The sequence below is a fragment of the Mytilus galloprovincialis genome, chromosome 11, assembly GCF_965363235.1.
Source record: "Mytilus galloprovincialis chromosome 11, xbMytGall1.hap1.1, whole genome shotgun sequence".
NCBI classification, from domain to species: Eukaryota; Metazoa; Mollusca; class Bivalvia; order Mytilida; family Mytilidae; genus Mytilus; species Mytilus galloprovincialis.
This window is the reverse complement of record NC_134848.1, coordinates 5,917,408-5,940,435: the sequence shown is the minus strand read 5'-3', so window position 1 is coordinate 5,940,435 and position 23,028 is coordinate 5,917,408. Positions and strand designations below refer to the sequence as shown.

General features: G+C 32.6%; 1 protein-coding gene across 1 annotated transcript in view; it reads left to right on the top strand.

Moving 5' to 3' along the window:
* The window catches only part of LOC143051535 (uncharacterized), a 342,484-nt gene that overhangs the window by 25,933 nt on the left and 293,523 nt on the right, over window positions 1-23,028 (top strand). The window contains exons 7-12 of the mRNA XM_076224427.1: window positions 3,686-4,458; window positions 5,125-5,155; window positions 5,721-5,992; window positions 9,470-9,497; window positions 14,606-14,932; window positions 18,072-18,356. Of these exons, the coding sequence (XP_076080542.1) occupies window positions 3,686-4,458; window positions 5,125-5,155; window positions 5,721-5,992; window positions 9,470-9,497; window positions 14,606-14,932; window positions 18,072-18,356 (1,716 nt within the window). The remainder of the gene's footprint in view (window positions 1-3,685; window positions 4,459-5,124; window positions 5,156-5,720; window positions 5,993-9,469; window positions 9,498-14,605; window positions 14,933-18,071; window positions 18,357-23,028) is intronic.

Here is a 23,028-nt window from a genome sequence, read left to right as displayed (position 1 = left end):
CATCTCATTTTTAAATATATAAAATCAGCCTTGAGCGAATAAAATAAAACCATATTAGTTCAAAAAGTATACAGATCAGTACGCGTTGCAAAGACAAACGGCCGTAGCAACACAACTCGCAACAAATAGGCCACGCGATATCAATCGATATCTAATTCTCACTCGTTATGAAACCTATAATTCATTGGTCCCATTTTTGAAATATTTGTCAAAAGATACAACGAGTTTTATACACAGATTTAAATGAAATTCCTGCTGAATTAAACCAATAGTTCCAACTGGTGAAGTTGAAAGTATTTTTTACGGAAGCCATCACGAGTTGGTTGCTTGTTATGAAATATTCATTTCACAGATGATAACGGATTATGTCGTATCTATGGCAATGTCAGTTTTTGAGTTTGAATGTGCCTCTGGTATATTTCGCCCCTATTTTATAATATCATATTTGTCTGTTTGTGTTTTTCTTTGTTAGCCATGGCAATGTCAGTTTTTGAGTTTAAATGTCCCTCTGGTATATTTCGCCCTATTTTATAATAACTTATTTGTCTGTTTGTCTTTTTATTTTTTAGCCATGGCGATGTCAGTTTATGAATTTGAATGTGCCTCTGGTATATTTCACTCCTATTTTATAATATCATATTTGTCTGTTTGTGTTTTTCTTTGTTAGCCATGGCAATGTCAGTTTATGAGTATGAATGTCCCTCTGTTATATTTGGTCCCTATTTTCATGATTTGATAATATCATATTTGTCTGTTTGTCTTTTTCTATTTCATGTATTTTAACCATGGCAATGTCAGTTTATGAGTATGAATGTCCCTCTGGTATATTTGCCCCTTTTTAATAATATCATATTTGTCGGTTTGTCTTTTTCTTTTTTAGCCATGGCAATGTCAGTTTTTGAGTTTAAATGTCCCTCTGGTATATTTCGCCCCTATTTTATAATATCACTAGAACACACCCGCGAAATCGCGGGCATATACAGCTCGTAGACTGTTGTAGGATGATTTTTTGTAAAAGATATTATGTATGGAGAATTTCATTAAAGGTATCAAAAGCCCTCTCCCTTTTTCCAAAGTCCGATATTTGTTTCCTTTCTGTTAAATTCAATTATTTTTGTTTGTCTGGCCTCAGACCACAATTATTCTCCTTTGCTACAATGCTTCTTTTTGTAAAAGTCAAATCAAATTAACAATTTGCACCGTTTCAAACATGAAATAAATGTAACTGCTTTTATATAGACCATTATTAGTCTAATAAAATATACTTCTAGGACAATCCATCAGTGTTTTCTTTTTCTTTTGAGAGCCTTATTTTAAAACATGCCAATGGTAGGATATGAATCATGTTTAAATGACTAAGGCTAATTTGAGGGGTGGTCGGACGGGTCCTGATCCCGAAATCCCGGGCTTAAAACCATGAAATCCCGAGATGCAGAATTTAAAGAAATGCATATCCCGAAATCCCGAAATCGAAAAATATATTCCCGGATCCCGTAAGGATCAATCCCCAAATCCCGAGCTTAAAAACACCCGATCCCGACGCTCCGAAAAAGGTCCTGCCTACTTCTAATCTCTACCTTACTTTCATTTTTGCCAAATCACTATTTTCCCTTTCAACAATAAATTGCTATGCCCCATTTATGGGCATTATGTTTTCTAGTCTGTACATCCATTCGTTCATTAGTCCGTCCGTGTCTGTCCCGCTTCAGGTTAAAGTTTTTGGTCGAGGTAGTTTTAGATGAAGTTGAGCATGTTTTACTTATTTTAATATATATGCAAGTGGTATGACCCCTTAAATAGTACACATTTCAAAGAAGACAGTAGACAGAATACAGAGAGTCTCTATATATTAAAGTAGTATAATCGTAGTTTACATGTAGATAAACGCGAAAAATAATTGTCCTCTATAAGGAGGTATAATAGTTGTGGTTCTTGCGATCTAAACACCATGATATGGAGAACGCTCTGATTGGCTTATTTATTTTTCATTTTTGTTATCTATCATACGATTGGTTGTATTTGTGCATCTTTAAAACCGGAAGTCTTATCTATGACTAAAAGTCAGTCCGATGACGGAATCATATCCAGACTCCTGTTTTGTCGTTTTTCTCCCAAAATAACTCAATCTGATTAATCATAAGAATGGATGACAAATGCGACTATGCATGTTACCTATAGGACACAGAGGCATGATGATTGATTTATTGTGGAAGGAAGAGAAGCGACACCCAAAATGAGGTCTTCTCGTTTAATAGTATAGATATTTGTCTGTTTGTGTTTTTCTTTGTTAGCCATGGCAATGTCAGTTTTTGAGTTTAAATGTCCCTCTGGTATATTTCGCCCTATTTTATAATAACTTATTTGTCTGTTTGTCTTTTTATTTTTTAACCTTGGCTATGTCAGTTTATGAGTTTCAATGTCCCTCTGGTATATTTCGCTCCTATTTTATAATATCATATTTGTCTGTTTGTCTTTTTCTTTTTAAGCCATGGCTATGTCAGTTTATGAGTTTCAATGTTCCTCTGGTATATCTCGCCCCTATTTTATAATATCATATTTGTCTGTTTGTCTTTTTCTTTTTAAGCCATGGCTATGTCAGTTTATGAGTTTCAATGTTCCTCTGGTATATTTCGCTCCTATTTTATAATATCATATTTGTCTGTTTGTCTTTTTCTTTTTAAGCCATGGCTATGTCAGTTTATGAGTTTCAATGTTCCTCTGGTATATTTCGCTCCTATTTTATAATATCAAATTTGTCTGTTTGTCTTTTTCTTTTTTAGCCATGGCTACATCAGTTTATGAGTTTGAATGTCCCTCTGGTATATCTCGCCCCTATTTTATAAATATCATATTTCATGTATTTGTCAAGGAAAAAAATCACATTCAGTGTGTTTAACATAAATGTCTTCTTTATATATACGATCACAGCTTGGGAACTTACCTCAAAACTAATAAATTACCCACCCAAAAGGATCACAGCTTGGGAACTTACCTCAAAACTAATAAATTACCCACCCAAAAGGATCACAGCTTGGGAACTTACCTCAAAATTAATAAACTACCCACCGAAAAGGATCACAGCTTGGGAACTTACCTCAAAACTAGTAAATTACCCACCCAGAAGGAATGTATTTAATCAAGGTAATCAAGGTAATAAACATTCAAAATATTTGTTTACTTCATGTACTTAGAATAAATAGTAACTGAGGAGTAAACTTTTTGTGCTAAAAGCTGGAAAATAAAAATATGAACGACAGTAATTGACTGACAAGATGTCATCATGGATGACTGCCATACATCATTCTTAGTGTTTCTTCTACAGTAAACATGTAGAAATCATGCAAACATTTGAAAACTAACAGTTTTCCCACAGCACATGCAAGCCTTGTTTCAGATTATTTTCTTCCAAATGGGAAATGATTCAACTTTGATCATCAAATCCTGATATGACTAAACAAAAACAATAATGTGTTCTGATATAAAAGACATTTAATCGAATTATTAGGATACATTTTAGTATTTTTGTGATTTTACTTTTTGTTTTTAGGATAAATTGTTTTTTGAAGTGATGATCTAAGTGAGCGATACACATTGTTTGATCATGTAGCTTTTATAGACCGGTATTACCTCATAATATTAACTATATATTAAGTCTGATAACATATTCTTTATTTCATTTTTATAGATGTTGCATTTTGGCCCAAAGAAGATAAAACAAGGAAAACCTTCAAAAAGATGTCTGAAAATGGAATGATACAAAAAGTAGACCTCTACCAGATTTGGGAACAAGAAGAATTCCGTCAGATTTTACCATTTAAAGAGTACATATTTGATATGCTGATACATCTAGATATCGTATCCGAACAACGGAGATATGATACAAAAACAGGAAGCCGTCTACCAATAGAAAACTTCTTTGTACCCTGTATGCTTACACAAAGAAATAATACAGATTACTTGACACAAGAATGTACACCAGAGAGGACTCTAAGTTTGGCCTTTGTTTTCAAAGGAACCATCATACCTCCAGCCTTACCAAACCGTCTAATATGTGCATGTCTGAGTATGTGGACATTAAAAGAATACCAAGGACGGAAACTTATGTTTTCTGGGTTTGTTGGGTTATCATTTGATAAAGAGCATGATATTGTTGTCTGTGTAGAAGGCAACAAGATCTTACTGTACCTAGTCCACAAGCGCTCCAAGGGTTTGATAATACCTGATATAGCCACCAGTGTCCGGGATTGCTTGTTTGTTACTTTAGAAAGAATTTCCGAATTTTATCAGTCCTCCATCCATTGTAAAGCCAGCAACAAGTTACCCTTCCTCACCGAGTATTCCTGCTCGAAATTAAACTGTTTCACTTCAGAAAATAAGTTGGTCTCTGAGACTGAGGAATGTCTTTGTAAACACGGAGAAAACATTAAAAATAACTGGCGTACTTGGAACAAGAAAAAGGTATGTAAAACTTTTATAGGTACATCATTGAGATAAATTAAGAAAGGATTTCTAAGCCTGCGCATATGTGGCCAAGTTACCTTACTGGATAAGATAGTTACTTTATTTGCATTATATGTTAGACATTCAATCTTTCAACATTATGTAAGAAAAAAAGATATGGTATATGATTGTCAACGCGACAACTCCCCACCATAAACCAAATGACGTGAAATTCAGAAACCTTTAGGTCGCCGTAAGATCTTCAACAATGAGTAAAATATATGTTACATATCAATCACTTAAAGTCGTTACATAAAAATGTTTATACATTCAGAGACAAATTTATATCTGTACAAACTTTTTATGTTGGCATGATAGTAAAGAGCAATAGACGAATGTATCAGACAGAGGGACAAAGGATGATTACTTTTCTATGACACTTCTTTGTTTAAACCTTGTTTTTTTTTTGTAAGGTAGAGGAGTGGATTAACATTTATAATATTTACATGACTTGTAGTAACTATCAGCATTTGTCAATATTGTCTTTGTTTACTATGTGTGCTTTTGTCATTAGTTTCACACATTTTACAAAATGAAATGTTTTTTGTGGACCGACAAGCAAGTAGGTTCTTTACATGGAATTATACAAATACTGGAATTGTAGAGTTATTTTCTATTTTACAGGAACAAAAGCAGTGTGATGCTAAGTGTCAAGGTAAATGTATCATTAATCTCTCTGCACTTCCATTTTATTGACCAGAGTTAACATTTAACTTATTAAAATATCCAATTTAATTCCAATCTCATGACATAAACCATGCTACTAATGTGCTTTAATTTTGTGCCGATTCAAACAATACAATGATATTTCACATATTACAGATTGAAACTTCTTTGGACAAGTAATGGATTTTAACCATCTGTGCTTATACAATTACAAAAAGATATATGTATTAGAAACTTTCAATTTAAAATATATGATTTGCAATTTTGGTTAAGATTGATTGCTGTAAATTACTAAAATATATCCTATATGTCTTATGAGTAAATTGTCTACGATTGCTGTCAACAGATAAAAATATGTGCTATATTTAAGATAATACATTTAGGTGTATTTTGTGAACATAGGTTCGAAGAAATTATAATTAGATTACTGCATATGTTGATAATATTGTGTACCCAATAACTTCCAATGTTGAATAGTTATCTCATCTTATCTCAGTATATTAACGTACTTTCTTTACAAATCATACATGTATGTGTTTTTAAATTCATTTAAGGTTTGAGTAAAGATGCATTATCTCAGATCCCAAGTAACACAGAGTTGCTTCGTCTGTCTAATCATTGTGAGGCACATATGCTACATGAATTGGCTCTCCATCTTGGAATGGAAGATATGGTATGGAGTGATATGGTAGAGAATTACCCAACAAATACACAGATGGTCAAATTTTTGACACTTATTCATTTGAAAGAGAATTATGAAATCAGTTTCGCAGAATTGGACAACGGATTGAGAGAAATGGAAGTAACAACACATAAATTATGTGTGGTAAGTAACTACTGCAATGGACTGATGCAATTGTATTTATCTTTTCATATATTTCTTTAATTGGCATTTGGTGTGGTTTTATTGTGAACTTGTCTGTTTTGAAGTGTTCATCTGACCTTGACCTAAAATATTATCGGAAAGTACCAAGACTTAATAGAGACATATATGCAATATCATATTAAGTTAAAGATTCTAGTTTGTTTTGAAGTTGTGAATCTTTCAATTTTACTTCAGTTTTCACTTTATTTGCTTCTTATGATCTTATGAGTTTTGATATGATTCTCTATAATTTCATACTGCGATCAGGTTATTGTCGATCCTCCAAAAGCGAAACATAGCGATCATAGATTCCGGTGTTGGCGTCGGCTGCGTCAACATTTGGGTTGAGTCTGTAGTTTCATTAGACTTTTTAAAATCTTCTTGGAATTTTATTAAATTTGGACAGACGCCAAAATATTGTATCAAGAGCAAATTGATAAGGTCCTTAAAAGGCCCCTATTTCTTGCTAAAATTTAAAATCAGGACTAATTGCCAAATACAAAAATAAATCATAACTTATACAATGACAATATCGAAAATATAACTTTTATTTTAATTAACGTACTTGCGCTCTGTTCATGACGTCACAAATAGCAATGGTTTTGATTTTCGACAAAATCTCATTGAAAATGGATAAGATCGTAGGCGTCGAAAATAAAATATTTTAGCTTACTCTTTTTTACGGCATCTTACATATCTGACACAAAAATTAAGTTTGTCGACGCAAGCACTCTATGTTTCCTAGTCATTAATTTGGTTCAACGCTTCAAAAATACTTCTATTTAACTTCCTACTTTTGATCAACTTAACTGGCTATACACCGGGTATACATGGTATAACAAATTCGTCTTCGGAAAAATTGCCTGTACATGAGTTATGAATGTGGCCGCTGTTTTTCACTTTTTCAGTTGATTGATATTGTTTAAATTTGTCAATTTTGATGAACGTCCCGTTTTTATACGCCCGTCAAGATTTTATAAAAAAAAATGTCCAGCGTCCGTCTGTCTGTCCGGCTTCCACATGTTGCACTGTAACTTGAGAACCACATATCCAAATTTCATGAAACTTAACATAGTTGTGTCTTATGATGGTCAAACGATCAGTATACTTTTTGGTTAAAAATAGGAGGTTTATCCATGTCGCACAGTATCTCAAAAACCATTAATGATTATTGCTTAACACTTTACACACTTCTTAGTTATATTAATCTAAAGATCTTTATACATTCTGGTGATGATTCAAAATTTTATTTTAGAGTGAATGAGTTTTGTAAAAAAAGGGGGGTTTTCACATGTCGCCCCATATCTCAGAAACGATTATTATTATTACATAATACTTCACACACAAGAAAACGAGCTGTTTATTTAATTTGTCTTTGAGTATGGTACTTTTCTACATTGATCTTTGATAAGGTTAAGCTTATATGATATCAATCTTTGAGGAAAACTTTCAAATTACAGACTCACAAAATGGTCAACATAAATGCAATCAAGATAAGTAAAGCAGGCGAGACATTTCAGCGTGTTGTACTATGCTTGGAAAGGATGAGATGGTTAAGTTTTTAAATGGACATTAGCTGTCAAATTTATGTTCACCAGTTTGACTCAAATTCTTTATAATAAACAATTAACAATGCATAGACTTGACAATATGTATTAGCTTTTCATGTATATTCTAGTCTAATTAACTATTGAGATGACCTCTTAAGACTGCTGACGGTCATATAACCAGATATAAACATACGAATGTATGAACAATACAATTATTTATTTTGTAAAAATATTTTCGTCACTCCATGTTTACCTTACAACAAAAAATTGTTTTTATTTACCTGTATACGTTATTTAATTTGGTAGCATTTTGTCCAAGGTTATTGTTGTCTTTCTGATATAGTTTTACATCTAACATTAATTTTGTGTAATTTCATTGTGTCAAAGATTATATTCGGTCAGTGTATGTTCACTTGTTTATGTTAATGATGTCTTTTGATTGGGTTAAGCCATTTCAACTGATATTTTATAGTGTGTCAATGTTGTGATGTTACACTATTGTTTCAGGTTAGGGTGAAGGTTGGTGCCTATTAAAATGTTTAAACCCGCTGCATTTAATTACACCTGTCCGAAGTTAGAAACCTGATGTTCAGTGGTTGTCGTTTGTTGATTTGGTTCATTATTGTTTCTCAGTTCTCGTTTTTATATAGATTAGACCATTGGTTTTCCTATAAGATTGGTTTTACACTAGTCATTTTTGGGGCCCTTTATAGCTTGCTGTTGGGTGTCAGCCAAAGCTCCTCTTTGAAGGCCGTAGTTTAACCTATAATGGTTTACTTTTACAAATTTGGATGGAGAGTTGTCTCTTTGGCCCTCATACCACATCTTTTCATATCTATGTATTAATATAAATAGATATTGACCATGTGCAATTGGATTTTTGTAGGTCTGCTTAATTTCAAATTATAGGTTTAAAAAAAAATGTTATAAAATATTAACGGTATAACAATGTTTTGTTATGGATCCAATCCAAATGGTTCACCCTTGTTTCATTTCCAATGTTTACAATTTTTAGGGGGCATTAATTTTTACCCTTGTCCGTCTGTACGTATGTCCGTACGTCCCAAAATTGGTTTCTGTTCTCTTACTTGAGTTTGCCTCAACCAAATGTTATGAAACTTATACACAATGCTTATTACCACAAACCAGATCAAGGTTGAATTTTAGTGGCGTCACTTTAATCATTCTAGAGTTATGCCCCTTTATAAATGAAAAAATGCAAAATTTTTAGTTTCTGTTATTTAACTTAAGCTTGTCGCAACCAAATATCATGAAACTTATACACAATGCTTATTACCACAAAATACAGATCAAGTTTACTTTGATAGCGTCGCTCTAACCGTTCTAGAGTTATGCCCCTTTATCAATGGAAAAATGACAAATTTTAAGTTTCCATTCTCTAACTAAAGTTTGCCTCAACCAAATGTTTTGAAACTTATACACAATGCTTTTTAACTTAAGTTTGCTCCAACCAAACATTATGAAACCTTTACACAATACGTATTATCATAAAACTCAGATAAAGTACACATTTGGGTAGCATCACTTTTTGTTCTTTAGTTATGTCCCTTTATAATGTTGTATGCAAGCTGGGGCATCATCTGTGTCCATGGGGACACATTCTCCACTTTTTTTTTCTTTTTTAAGCTGAACACGTCTAATACATGTGTAACCATTCAATTAGCAATTAGTTTAAAGTATTGAATGTGGGTATTGATCATAGCTAATGCCCTTAACAATGAATACTTTGAACATTTCTTTTGAATCTGGTCTGAGCCATTTACTTCTGTAATAACTGTATGAGCTTGTTTTCAGATAACATGGATCAATGATAGGTTTAACTCACATCTTTGAAATGAATTGATAATAACAATTATTATATTTTCAGGTACGTCGGAGAAAACAAGTGAAATCTGGTAAGTATTTTGATATCTAAAGGCCTTTATATGACATAATAAAAAAGGCCTGTGTCTTAATAGATATAGGAAGATGTGGTGTGAGTGCCAATGAGACAACTCTCCATACAAATAACAATTTAAAAAGTAAACCATTATAGGTTAAAGTACGGCCTCCGTATCAAATAAATCATAAATGTTATGCTTACCTTGGTACAATATCTGATTAAGGGTAGATTATTTAACAATTTGTCATCTTGATTTTTTTTTTACATAACTGTGCAACTTGGATTTTTTACATTTCATGGGATTGACCAGTAATCATAATGTTATTATCTTTAAAAATAAAGGCAACAGTAGTATAACGCTGTTCAAAAGTCATAAATTGATTGAGAGAAAACAAATCCGGGTTACAAACTAAAACCGAGGGAAACACATCAACTATAACTGGAAAACAACAAAACAACATACACAGAAACGAACTATTAGATCAGAACTCCCATATTCCTGACTTGGTAAAGGACATTTATCATATTTTGATGTATCTTGTACGATTACAAGGCAGTAAGCACATACCTCCAAATTATAATCAATCCCTTTGGATATGTTTTGCTGTTTGTGTAATAACAAAGCAGTATTATAGCATTCTTTCAAAATTTAATCACTTTCTTTACAGATGTTTATCCTACATACATGATTTGGTTTACAATTGAAAAGTTATGACTGCCTCCCTGAATTTATTCCAATTAGTATATTCCAACTTTGAGAAGGGCACTAAGTGCAATAATTAAATACCTTTCTTTTGTAGTCCCCTCCTTTTTAGCTCACCTGGCCCGAAGGGCCAAGTGAGCTTTTCTCATCACTTGGCTTCCTTTGTCGTTCGTCGTCGTTAACTTTTACAAAAATCTTCTCCTCTGAAACTGCTGGATCAAATTTAACTAAACATGACCAAAATCATTATTATCTAGTTTAAATATTGTGTCCGGTGACCCGGCCAACCAGCCAAGATGGCCGCCATGGCTAAAAATAGAACATAGGGGTAAAATGCAGTTTTTTGCTTATCACTCAAAAACCAAAGCATTTAGAGCAAATCTGACATGGGGTAAAATTGTTAATCAGGTCAAGACCTATCTGCCCTGAAATTTTGAGATGAATTGGACAACCACTTGATAGGTTCCTGCCCCTGAAATGGTAATTTTAAGGAAATTTTGCTTTTTTTGGTTATTATCTTGAATATTATTATAGATAGAGATAAACTGTAAACAGCAAAAATGTTAAGCAAAGTAAGATCTACAAATAAGTCAACAAGACCAAAATGGTCTGTTGATCCCTTTAGGAGTTATTGCCCTTTATAGTCAATTTTTAACCATTTTTCGTAAATCCTAGTTATCTTTTACAAAAATCTTCTCCTCTGAAACTACTGGGCCAAATTAAACTAAACTTGGCCACAATCATCATTAGGGTATCTAGTTTAAAAATTGTGTCCGGTGACCGGCCAACCAACCAAGATTGCCGCCATGGCTAAAAATAGAACATAGGTGTGAAATGTAGATTTTGGCTTATAACTCTGAAGCCGCAGCCTTTAGATAAAATCTGACATGGGGTAAAATTGTTTATCAGGTCAAGATCTATCTGCCGGAAAATTTTCAGATGAATCTGACAACCCGTTGTTGGATTGCTCTCCCTGAATTGGTAATTTTAACGAAATTTTGCTGTTTTTGGTTATTATCTTGAATATTATTATAGATAGAGATAAACTGTAAACATCAATAATGAGAAGCAAAGTAAAATTTACAAATAAGTCAACATGACGGAAATGGTCAATTGACCCCTAAGGAGTTATTGTCCTTTATAGTCATTTTTTAACAATTTTCATAAAATTTGTAAATTTTAACTAACATTTTTAACTGAAACTAGTGGGCCAAGTTCATTATAGATAGAGATAATTGTAAGCAGCAAGACTGTTCAGTAAAGTAAGATGTACAAACACATCACCATCACCAAAACACAATTTTGTTATTAATCCATCTGCTTCTTTTGTTCAATATTCACATAGACCAAGGTGAGCGACTCAGGCTCTTCAGAGCCTCTAGTTTTACCTCTTCTTCAGAATCTTCTTTTACAGTCGAAACCAAACAACGTGAACATAAACTTTTAGATCAACCGCAAACACTTTTGTGTTTTTAGTTCATTGACACTTTTGTCAGTCGTCTACTTTATCTGTGTCAATAGTTCATTGACTAACTACTTTGTCTGTCGTCTACTTTATCTGTGTCAATAGTTCATTGACTAAGTACTTTGTCTGTCGTCTACTTTATCTGTGTCAATAGTTTATTGACTAAATACTTTGTCAGTCGTCTACTTTTATCAAGATCTTCACCTCGTCAGAAACTATTGAACCAGTTTCAACAAAACTTAGAGTGAATATTCTTTAGAGTTTGCAGCATAAATGTTGTTCTTAGGGTTACACTGATTTGTTTTGTCTAAAAGCCTTATTAAATAATGGTAGATAGAAAAAACTATAATAAAATTAACGGTACCAATTTTCTTGCACCAGATGCGCATTCCAACAATGCATGTCTCTTCAGTGATGCTCGTGGCCAAAATATTTGAAATCAAAAGCTTATAAAAAAAAAATTTAACACAAACATATAAACTTTGGAATTGTGAATTCAATGAATCATACAATCTATTTTTCTACATTTCGTTTTGCATACTGTTGTTTTTCTTTTGTGTTCTGCATACTGTTGTTTGTCTTTTGTGTTCTGCATTCTGTTGTTTTTCTTTTGTGTTCTGCATTCTGTTGTTTGTCTTTTGTGTTCTGCATTCTGTTGTTTGTCTTTTGTGTTCTGCATACTGTTGTTTTTCTTTTGTGTTCTGCATACTGTTGTTTTTCTTTTGTGTTCTGCATTCTGTTGTTTGTCTTTTGTGTTCTGCATTCTGTTGTTTGTCTTTTGTGTTCTGCATTCTGTTGTTTTTCTTTTGTGTTCTGCATACTGTTGTTTGTCTTTTGTGTTCTGCATTCTGTTGTTTTTCTTTTGTGTTCTGCATACTGTTGTTTGTCTTTTGTGTTCTGCATTCTGTTGTTTGTCTTTTGTGTTCTGCATTCTGTTGTTTTTCTTTTGTGTTCTGCATTCTGTTGTTTGTCTTTTGTGTTCTGCATTCTGTTGTTTGTCTTTTGTGTTCTGCATTCTGTTGTTTTTCTTTTGTGTTCTGCATACTGTTGTTTGTCTTTTGTGTTCTGCATTCTGTTGTTTTTCTTTTGTGTTCTGCATACTGTTGTTTGTCTTTTGTGTTCTGCATTCTGTTGTTTTTCTTTTGTGTTCTGCATACTGTTGTTTGTCTTTTGTGTTCTGCATTCTGTTGTTTGTCTTTTGTGTTCTGCATACTGTTGTTTTTCTTTTGTGTTCTGCATTCTGTTGTTTGTCTTTTGTGTTCTGCATACTGTTGTTTTTCTTTTGTGTTCTGCATTCTGTTGTTTGTCTTTTGTGTTCTGCATACTGTTGTTTTTCTTTTGTGTTCTGCATTCTGTTGTTTTTCTTTTGTGTTCTGCATACTGTTGTTTGTCTTTTGTGTTCTGCATTCTGTTGTTTGTCTTTTGTGTTCTGCATTCTGTTGTTTGTCTTTTGTGTTCTGCATTCTGTTGTTTGTCTTTTGTGTTCTGCATTCTGTTGTTTGTCTTTTGTGTTCTGCATACTGTTGTTTTTCTTTTGTGTTCTGCATTCTGTTGTTTGTCTTTTGTGTTCTGCATTCTGTTGTTTGTCTTTTGTGTTCTGCATACTGTTGTTTTTCTTTTGTGTTCTGCATACTGTTGTTTTTCTTTTGTGTTCTGCATTCTGTTGTTTGTCTTTTGTCATTTTTATCTCGCTTATGGCAAAAGTTGCAAAATGTGAGACAATCTGGTGGCGTTAAACTATTTTATGAAGCTTTAGATTTCAGAAGGTAGAAGACTTGGATGCTTTAATTATACCTTGTATGCAGATTCCTTACGTTATGAAGTTTATATTATATATATGTCCATTCTGTTTGGCCTCATTTTCAGGGTTCAACGGATCTCTGAAAAACAAAACTTGCATTTTTCAGCAATGTGAATTTCTCTCTTATGATGGGTAATATGATATATAGCTGGTTCCTTTGAATGTCTATTTGTCAATCGGACAAGATTCACCTGACCTTGACCTTTATTCATGAATCAATGATCAAGGTTATATTAACATGGTCAAGTTCGTATCTCTAATACTATACTTACTATAAGCAACAAGTCAACTACATTTGTTGAGTGGAAGGAATGTAGCGTCTACATGTCTGCCTGAACATAACCTCGTTTTCATTGTTCATTTAAATTGGCAATGCTATTTTTTATGATTGGGCATTTTTTAAGATACTATTAGACATACATCAACTATATCTAGTGTATAAGATTATTGCAACAATACAAATGTCACTTTGGCTTGATTCGTCTGACCCTGATCTCATGTGCATGCTTATAAGATAAAAGATGAGTTTTCCTGGTGAAGTCAATATCACAGATCTTACAAATAAATCCTATTTTCAGGATTTCTTGGTAAAAGTTTTGGTGATTTGATTCTTTTCCCTAATACTAGTATCCTGAAATGTATATGTTGGATGATTGTGCGAGTTAATTGTTTAAATTTCATTTCCAATTTTAACCAGCAAGTGAATGAAATAACACTTATAACCATCGATCTGTGATGCTCTTTAAATGCCGTAAATTATCTTTCAATAATTATCTATGAGACCATCTAGAGAATTTGGATGATAAATAATGAAAAGTTGGCAGTCAAATATACGGAATGAGAATACAAAAGGGAATATAGACAAACATGCCCTTGAATAGTGATGAAGGAATAAAAAGGTCCGCTTTCAGTTTCAACTATGGTCTTTATTTCCAGAGAGCATGCATTACATTCAAATGCTAAATACAATACCATATTTGATTGTTAGTACCAGGTTGAAAATAAATGCAAAGTTTAACCCTCAGTTCTCATACACATTTATCTTTTGAGGATAACAAATATTCCAATGTTTTAAAAAGTTTTCAAAATACCTTTGAAATGTAAGTGTTTTATTAGTTTTGATAGATATATTCTATTTCTTCTTCTATATAGGTATTCTTGACGATATTCTAGACTGTATTCCCTCAGACGAAATTTTAGATAGATTAGCACCGCTGGTTGGCAAGATAGTTCTTCAACTAGGAATAGAACTGGGACTTTCTGTAGAAGAGATAGAGAGAATTAAAGAGAAATGGGATCGTGATTTGACAGCACAGAATAAGGAAGTGTTATTTACATGGAGGAAAGATAGAACAGTGAAACCTACAATACGGATACTTGAGCAAGCTTTTGTAAATATTGGTAAAGGAGCAAGGTGTTTAAAGGAGGTTTTAAAGGACGTTGATCCCAATACACTTAAAGCAGTAGAAATTGTTACAGGTAATACTATATGAAGGGTGTGAGTAAATAAAAAAAACACTATAAGGTATTATGTAAATAAGTTATTCAATAGAGGAAATATGTATATCCTAGGTTTATAACAGAAATATAAAAAGTCAGTGCTAAAATAGTTTTGCCTATTATTATACAAAAGTATTGGTTAAGAGGTAAACAGTTAATTACCATGTGACTTTCAATGATGCAATGTCTTATTTATATATGTTACAGTAAATAGGTAAAATTAGGAATTACACGTAATTACTAAACAATTCAGTAAATACCTGTAATTACTAATCAATCAATTTAGTAATTACATGTATTTACTGATTGTGGATTTTTTTTGTCATTTCTACAGCTATTTTCTATGATTTATTATACCTCAGTTTTCATTTTCTATACAAAATAGATACACAATATTTTCACTACTTTTCAAATTACAGGCATTGAACTATTGGACCGGTCAATAGTTTCCAACTATTGGACCTCAGTGAAACTATTTGACCGCAGCCGTCATTATATTTTTTATATTATAATTTTAAATGCATCTACGGAATTGGATGATGTTGAGAAATACTGCCGGAATTATGACTTCGCGTTTTACCTATTGTATATAGGGTTGGAGTCAGTGCTGGACTTAGCCATAGAAGTCAGAATATATATGAAGTCAACGCGAAACAGTATGGTTGTGTTTCTGCTTTTATGTTATGATAATTGATTTAGCCCCAACATTTATTGTCTGTTGTCTCCTTCGGTATAATAAAACCCTGACTGACTTGATATTCGTGGAATAGTAAGTTTATTGTCTCCTTGGATAAAACTATTGACCTTGGCTACGCCTCAGGACAATAGTTGCACTTGGGGGACAATAAACCAATTATTCCACTACTGTCCAGTCAATAAGTATTCAATATTTGTTTTAAAATGTTAGACTTAATTCAAGAACCAAAATGAAAAAAGGGGAAGGGATTGTAGAGCTCACTTTATGGTTAAGGAACACGTTGCAGGGGACATGGCAATACCAGGCATCCGTCCATCTGTCAAGTCTTGTGAACGCTCTCACTGGTACAATTCTTGCCGGATTTTATAAAACTTATGCTATAGGTTAATATCAGTAATATCTCGGACAAGTTCTAAAATGATGGACCATCAACTTTTTTAATAGAGTTATGTCCCTTGGAAATATTAGATAAGTGTAATTTAGGGGACATTGGAACTCTTTCTTTTATGTATGTTGGCGTTTGTTTTTGTTGTAGTTCAGTGTTTCTGTTGTTTCGTTGTTTAGTTGATGTGTTTCCCTCGGTTTTAGTTTTTTCCCCAGATTTGCTTAATCGTTTATGATTTTTGAACAGCAGTATACTACTGTTGCATTTAATTACACAATGATTGCAAATTTCTTATGGCCATGACATCTTGAGTTACACAAAACATTAGACTTGACACATTTGTATGTCTTTCGTACACCACCTGTTTTGCATGCACATGTCACAAATCTCTGCCAATCTCCGACTGACTATAGATGAGCTGCTATCCTTACTTTTAACTCGACCTGGGTATTTTCATCTTGCAAATCAAACTATTGCTGAGAACGTGAATAAATTCATAGAGAGAGATCCATTTAAAATTCCATCGTTTGAGCAAAGCTTAAATAGTTCATTTGTCTCTTCATGTTCCAAAACTAAACAGACATTTACAGAAAAGACTTCTTGGATCCCCACGTTCTCTATCAATACTAGAAAAGTTACGTTATTCCTGACATTAACAGGGCGCAAAATTTTAATGCTCCGGACAAGCATCTTTTCCGCTTTCTTTGTTAAGTTTGAGGCACTTGCATGATATCCCTGTTGATGCATTCTGAACGGATACAAATGTCACAACAGAACTGTAATGTTGAGTCTGTCTGATTATATACAAAACATTTCGTGTTCATAATGTAAGCTATGAAACTCATATGGATAGTGATCTTATACGGAGTAACTTTGAGCTTGTGGTATATCAAGTTCTCATCTAATGAAGAGATAACTGTATTGTATTTGAGGACGTCCATCGGTAGTTTTACTGTCACAAATTTAGTTTACCTGGCGACGCGGAGCAAAGCTTCAAATACAATACAGTTATCTCTATTCTAATGCAAAACAAGTTCATAATTAAATTTCAATCATAATTTCACTGTAAAATCTTCATTAAAGAAAATTGCGCGAAAAAATGTTATCTTCTTTGGTCCCTACACTACGTGACGTCATAGGTATGCTCCGGTGTCAAACATAAACACCGGGCGTTTTCTGGCTTCTGTGCCGCTTCAGAATGTAATAAAATTTGATAAAAAGAAGATTTTAAGGCGCAACAAGTGAGTTATTTTTTTATTATTGTAGAAATAACATGTCAATACATTCCGAAATTCAAAATGTGGGCTTTCTTAGTTATAGACAAGGAGATAGAGAATTTTACGCTTGCTGTCATCCAATCAGAACACTTGTTACAAAATAATTGCATTAGAATGAGGCTTCTTTTTCAGAGATTTGATTATAATGATAATCATCTCTTGTCTTTTTTTTTCTTTTTTTTTTATTTTCAATCAAAACGCTCAATCTGCTGATTATAATGTTCAGCATCTCCTTTGGCTTTAAGACTCACTCACATTTTTCATTGTACAAACAACTCTTCTGTAAATACGTTTTTTTCATCTACCATTTATAACAAATATGTTTAATACAGTTTCACATCAACGTATATTATAGAATGGTCACTTTTTCATACTACAATATTGTTTTAACAGTTAGTAAATAAATGTAAAAATTCATTTGAAATTTAGTGATTACTGGTAATAACTGGACAGTTTCAGGAATTACTTGTATTTACTAAGTGCATCAGTAATTACATGTAATTCCTAAATTTAAGTAATTACGAGTAATTCCTAATTTCACCTATTTACTGTAACATATATATACCTAATTACTTTAAATTTCGAATGAAATTCAAATTGATTTAATCTTTGTATACATTTCATGGCAGTTTTCTTATATAAAATAATATGTTTTTGGCAACTATAAACAAAAACAATGTAAGATAATTGTAAGCTTTTTTTAATTTGATGATCCTTTAAACTTCATTTTGGTTAATAAACCGATCTGCTCATTTACAGATAGAATCAGAGAAAACGAAAACAGAATCATACAGGACATACAAACCAGCCAAATTTTAGACCATATGATGACAAACTTGGTGATATCAGTAGATGACAGACGCCGTATTGAACAACATGCTGGACAAGATGATCAGAACAAAGCATTGCTGGATATTGTGATTAAAATGAGAGAACCTGCTTACAGTGTGTTTGTTGATGGATTACGTAATTATGGATACGAAGATATCGCTAACGATTTGAAATGCGATTTCAGTCCAAGTCCAGTATCTGCTGAAACTAAAGGTATGTCTGAAGGGTTTATTATAAACACAAATAAAGAAGGATTTTTACTGAAATCATTTTTAAATCTTGTTATACATTCATTCAAAATTAATATAGTGTATTTGATTCTAAAGACTATCTACCAGATTCATTGCGTCATATTTAATTTATCATAAATATACTACTTTTCTTACATACCAAAGTAGGTCACTGGTATATATGATGAATTTTTCAGGACTAATTTTAGTTTATGTTAAGTAACTATGATCTTAGACATTGTGACATTGAGTAATTATGATCTCAGACATTGAGATCAAGATTCTTTTCTACAGTTATAATGAAGTCACAATTCATTAAGTACCTTTTAAGAATCAGGCAAATATGACCTCAGATGAATTTCGCTTCTTAGATCTAACTGTAGAAAAGAATAGTGAACATATATAATGCAAAAGCATTAGTTTTGGTCAACTGTATAAAAAAAATCAAAGTGAGAGAAAACAGAATAACAAACAAATTGGCAATTAACTATAAATTGTGAATATGTATGTTTACCAGCTCTCTTTAAATTGTCAAACGCTTATCATATATGTTTGATAAATTCAGAGCATACATCTCAATTTGTTTGAAGAAATATAAGATCTATAGATACAACATTTTATGTGGGTATTCAACTTATTCATGAGACATTAGTTTTTAGGAAAGAGAGAATAAAACCAAAACAGTAGAAGGGCTACACACCTGAAAAGTACTAAAAAATGACTTAATCCATCTAATGCCAACTTTGCCCAAATGAGTTGAAACCTTAGTTTCTGCATAATTTTAAAATTTATAAACTGTAAATTTAAGAAAGGTTTGTTTTAAATCATGTGAGTAGCAATGTACTAAATACTGAGCTAATGATACTCTAGGGGACGTATAATCCACCAGCAGAGTACTGAATACTGAGCTAATGATACTCTAGGGGACGTATAATCCACCAGCAGAGTACTGAATACTGAGCTAATGATACTCTGGGGGACGTATAATCCACCAGTAGAGGTATCGACCAAGTGATGTAAAAAAAATGAAAACACGTTATAAATTTCATGTGGTCCAAATGGCTTTTCTAGATTTAACCTCATCTTTAGTCGTAAAAGGTCAATAGCACTATCTTAAGAAAAGAAACTTTTTGTATTTTGTAGGCTTATCAGACTGGAATGTTCCATTGTATAAAGTTCGTCTACAGAAGAATTACCTCAAGGTCATCACTGATATACAACATGACAGCATAGTAGATCATCTTATAACAAGAGATGTAGTTTCGGTTGATGATGGGAAGAAGATAGAATCTGGTAAAACCCCACAGGAAAAGAACAGGACGTTAATGGACATGCTGTTGCGTAAAAATGAACAGGGATTTAATGAATTTCTCAAAGCCCTACAGAAAGACTCAATTTATGCAGATCTAGCAGATCAAATAGAAAAGACAGAAGTTACTAGCACAGATATGGCAACCCTTTATAAATGCTTGAAATAAAATAAATGTAATTACTTTCAAAAGAAAAACTTTACACAACAAGTAAAAGACAACTAAGACAAACACTTGTGAACAATGAATACAAGGTATTGTCAATCTAATGTTCAATGATTTGGTCACTTAAACCATCAATGTAAATGAATAACAATATATTATTGATAACAATCTTTTATATTAAACATATGTCATGTGTGAGTGTCATGAATGGAAAGGAAAAGGCTAAAATATGTACCCCTTTTTCCGAGTATTCATTTCTAAATACAAATCCCCTACGAGTGTTCATTCCATAACAGATATGATAATTATGAAACAGTCATGACATATTCTATATTCATATAAAATAATTTTAATGTATCTTAATATAATTATTTGGAACCAGTAATTGGAAAGTTCATATGCACTACCGTTTTTTCAAAGGTCAAAACATATGGCTGTGCGGCATATTTTCAACATTTATATGCCTCACACTTCCAATAATTTAAACCTACATGTATACTGAAATTATGTATTTCCTCTCACTTAACATTTGGTCCTTCTCAGAATTTAATTTTGCCGCTATCCATGTGAATTCATACTGGTAAAGTTCCCAAGATGTGTCTCTTTGAGATGCATCATAGTATAATATCTAGGTACCAGTAGGTAAACAAAATATCTATCACTAGTAGATATCCCAAAAGATGTGATGTTTGTGAAACAGCTGTATTTACAAAGTGCAACGTAAAGGAAATGTCATAACTTGATACAATATTCTATATGTACTATTTTGATAAATTTTAAAGAACCTACATAGCTGTAATTAGCTTATTATCAATTTCATTTCAGTCATAATTGTGTATGTTAATCTCTTAAAGCTGTTAAATGTTACCTTAATAGTCAATTTAGGTCTAAATTGTAAGTCTAATGAATAATAAAGTATGTACATATGAAATAACTAATTCAGTGACCGAATCTTGTCCTAAGAAGGTTTTTCAGAATTTTTTGACATTAACTTGTTGTATATTGTGTTTATTAAACAGCTACTTTTATATGTACACATGTAAATAAAAATGCCTCTTCATCAATATAGTTTTAAATAAAAATGCGACGATATGCTCTTATTATGTAAATATAGTTGTTGCTAACATAACTTGGTATTTCACAACGAATGTTTTTGACATAACGCATCTTTTCTGTCAAATGAACTTATCTTTAATCCATCAGAAAAAAAGGATTTTAAATCCAAACAGATCAGTGATAATTGTTTGGTTATATTATATTTTCAAATAGTTGAGAACATATCAAATGTCAAAAAACATTTGAAAACTACTACCAAGCAAATGTTTGGCCTCTTTCAAATCCTAATTACGTGTTGTAGTTTTCTTTTATTTGTCTTCGTAAAATACTTTTACTGTTTAGCCCTTTTTGGAAATACCCTTTTGCGATCTTTTGGTGTGGCTCTGTACTTAAACATCCCGCCATTGTGTAATTGTGCCATGGTCATTTTTGTATTCTTCTATATTTTTGCCTATGTGCTTTGGTCTATATGTCATTTTGTTTTTCTTTGTTGACATATTGGTCTTTTTTATATAGTGATTGAGAATATAGCACAATGATGACTGCTGTTCCCCTAATTTTGACATTTAAATTTTTTATCTATCATGTCTGTTTGTTTTGTTCACACATTGTTGTCAATATAATGGAATTTTATGCGACTGTCATACTAGTGAGAGGTTTAGCTAGCTGTAAAACCAGGTTTACTTCACCATTTTCAAAATCCGGAAATGCCTGAACCAAGTCAGGAATATGACAGTTGTTTCCCATTCGTTTGATGTGTTTGAGCTTTTGATTTTGCCATTTGATAAGGGAATTTTTCGTTTTGAATTTCCCTGTATTTCTGACATTTTACTTTTTTATAAACAAAGAATACAATGTCGTTCACCATGATAAGCCTGGAATTTTTAAGAGGTTTTTTATGTTGTACATCTGTTTAATTTGAAGGAGTCGAGTGTGAAAAATTTAAATTTCAATATTCATTGTCAGTTTTACAAAATTTAACCCCCTTTTCCTTTCATCGCCAATATCAAAATTTGTATACAAAAATAAGGAGATTTAATATGATTGCCAATTAAACAACTATCCACCAACGTTCAAATAAAGTGGAGGTAAGCAATTATAGGCAACTGTACGAGCTTCTACAGTGAGAAAAACTCATACCCTAAAGTCGGCTATTAAAGGCCCAAACATGACAAATATAAAACAATTCAATTGAGGAAACTAACGGCCTAACTTATAACAAAATAATTTATGAAAAACAAATATGACAGACTTATACCAATGACACCAACTGAACTACAGGTTCCTCTCTTGTGACAGGCACATACAGAATGTGGCGGGTTTAAACATATTTGTGAGCCCTCAACCCTCCCCTAACCTGGGACAGTGTTTCATATTATTATTGTCATCCAACCAGAACCATTGATACAAAATAATTGCAATAGAAATATATATTTTAATGGACATTGGCTTTTCGTTTCGACGTTTCAACTGCTAATTAAATATATGACATGTGTATTAAACACTTGAATATCTCAATTTCTTCTTCAATGGATAATATTCTTGGACAAATCATCTGTTTAAGGCAGAGCTCTGTGGTTAAGGTATTAGGTAACATTTTTTTAGGCAACTGTATCATCAATCCAAGGAAAAAGACAAAAACTCAACGAACAAATCGCCTGAACTGTAAAAAGATCAACATCGGGTGTATTGATATGATTTGTTTTTCTTTACATTGAAAGCAAAAAAGGAGCGCAATATACATATGATAAAGAGATTTATCGGTTCTCGGGCAAATATTCAGTTTTGGGGAGATTTCGGGAAATTGTTGTACCGATTGACAAAGTCTAGCAAGAAAAGAAAAAGACCAAAAGACAAACAACAGTACACAAAACACAACATAAACAATAAAGACTGGGAGGGATATCAGGTGCTTAGGATAGGACGACCCCCCCCCCCCCCAATTACCTGGGAGTGATCTCAGGTGCTCAGGATGGGACGAACCCCACCATTAACTGGGAGTGATCTCAGGTGCTCAGGATGGGACGAACCCCACCATTAACTGGGAGTGATCTCAGGTGCTCAGGATGGTACGAACCCCACCATTAAATGGGAGTGATCTCAAGTGCTCAGGATGGGACGAAC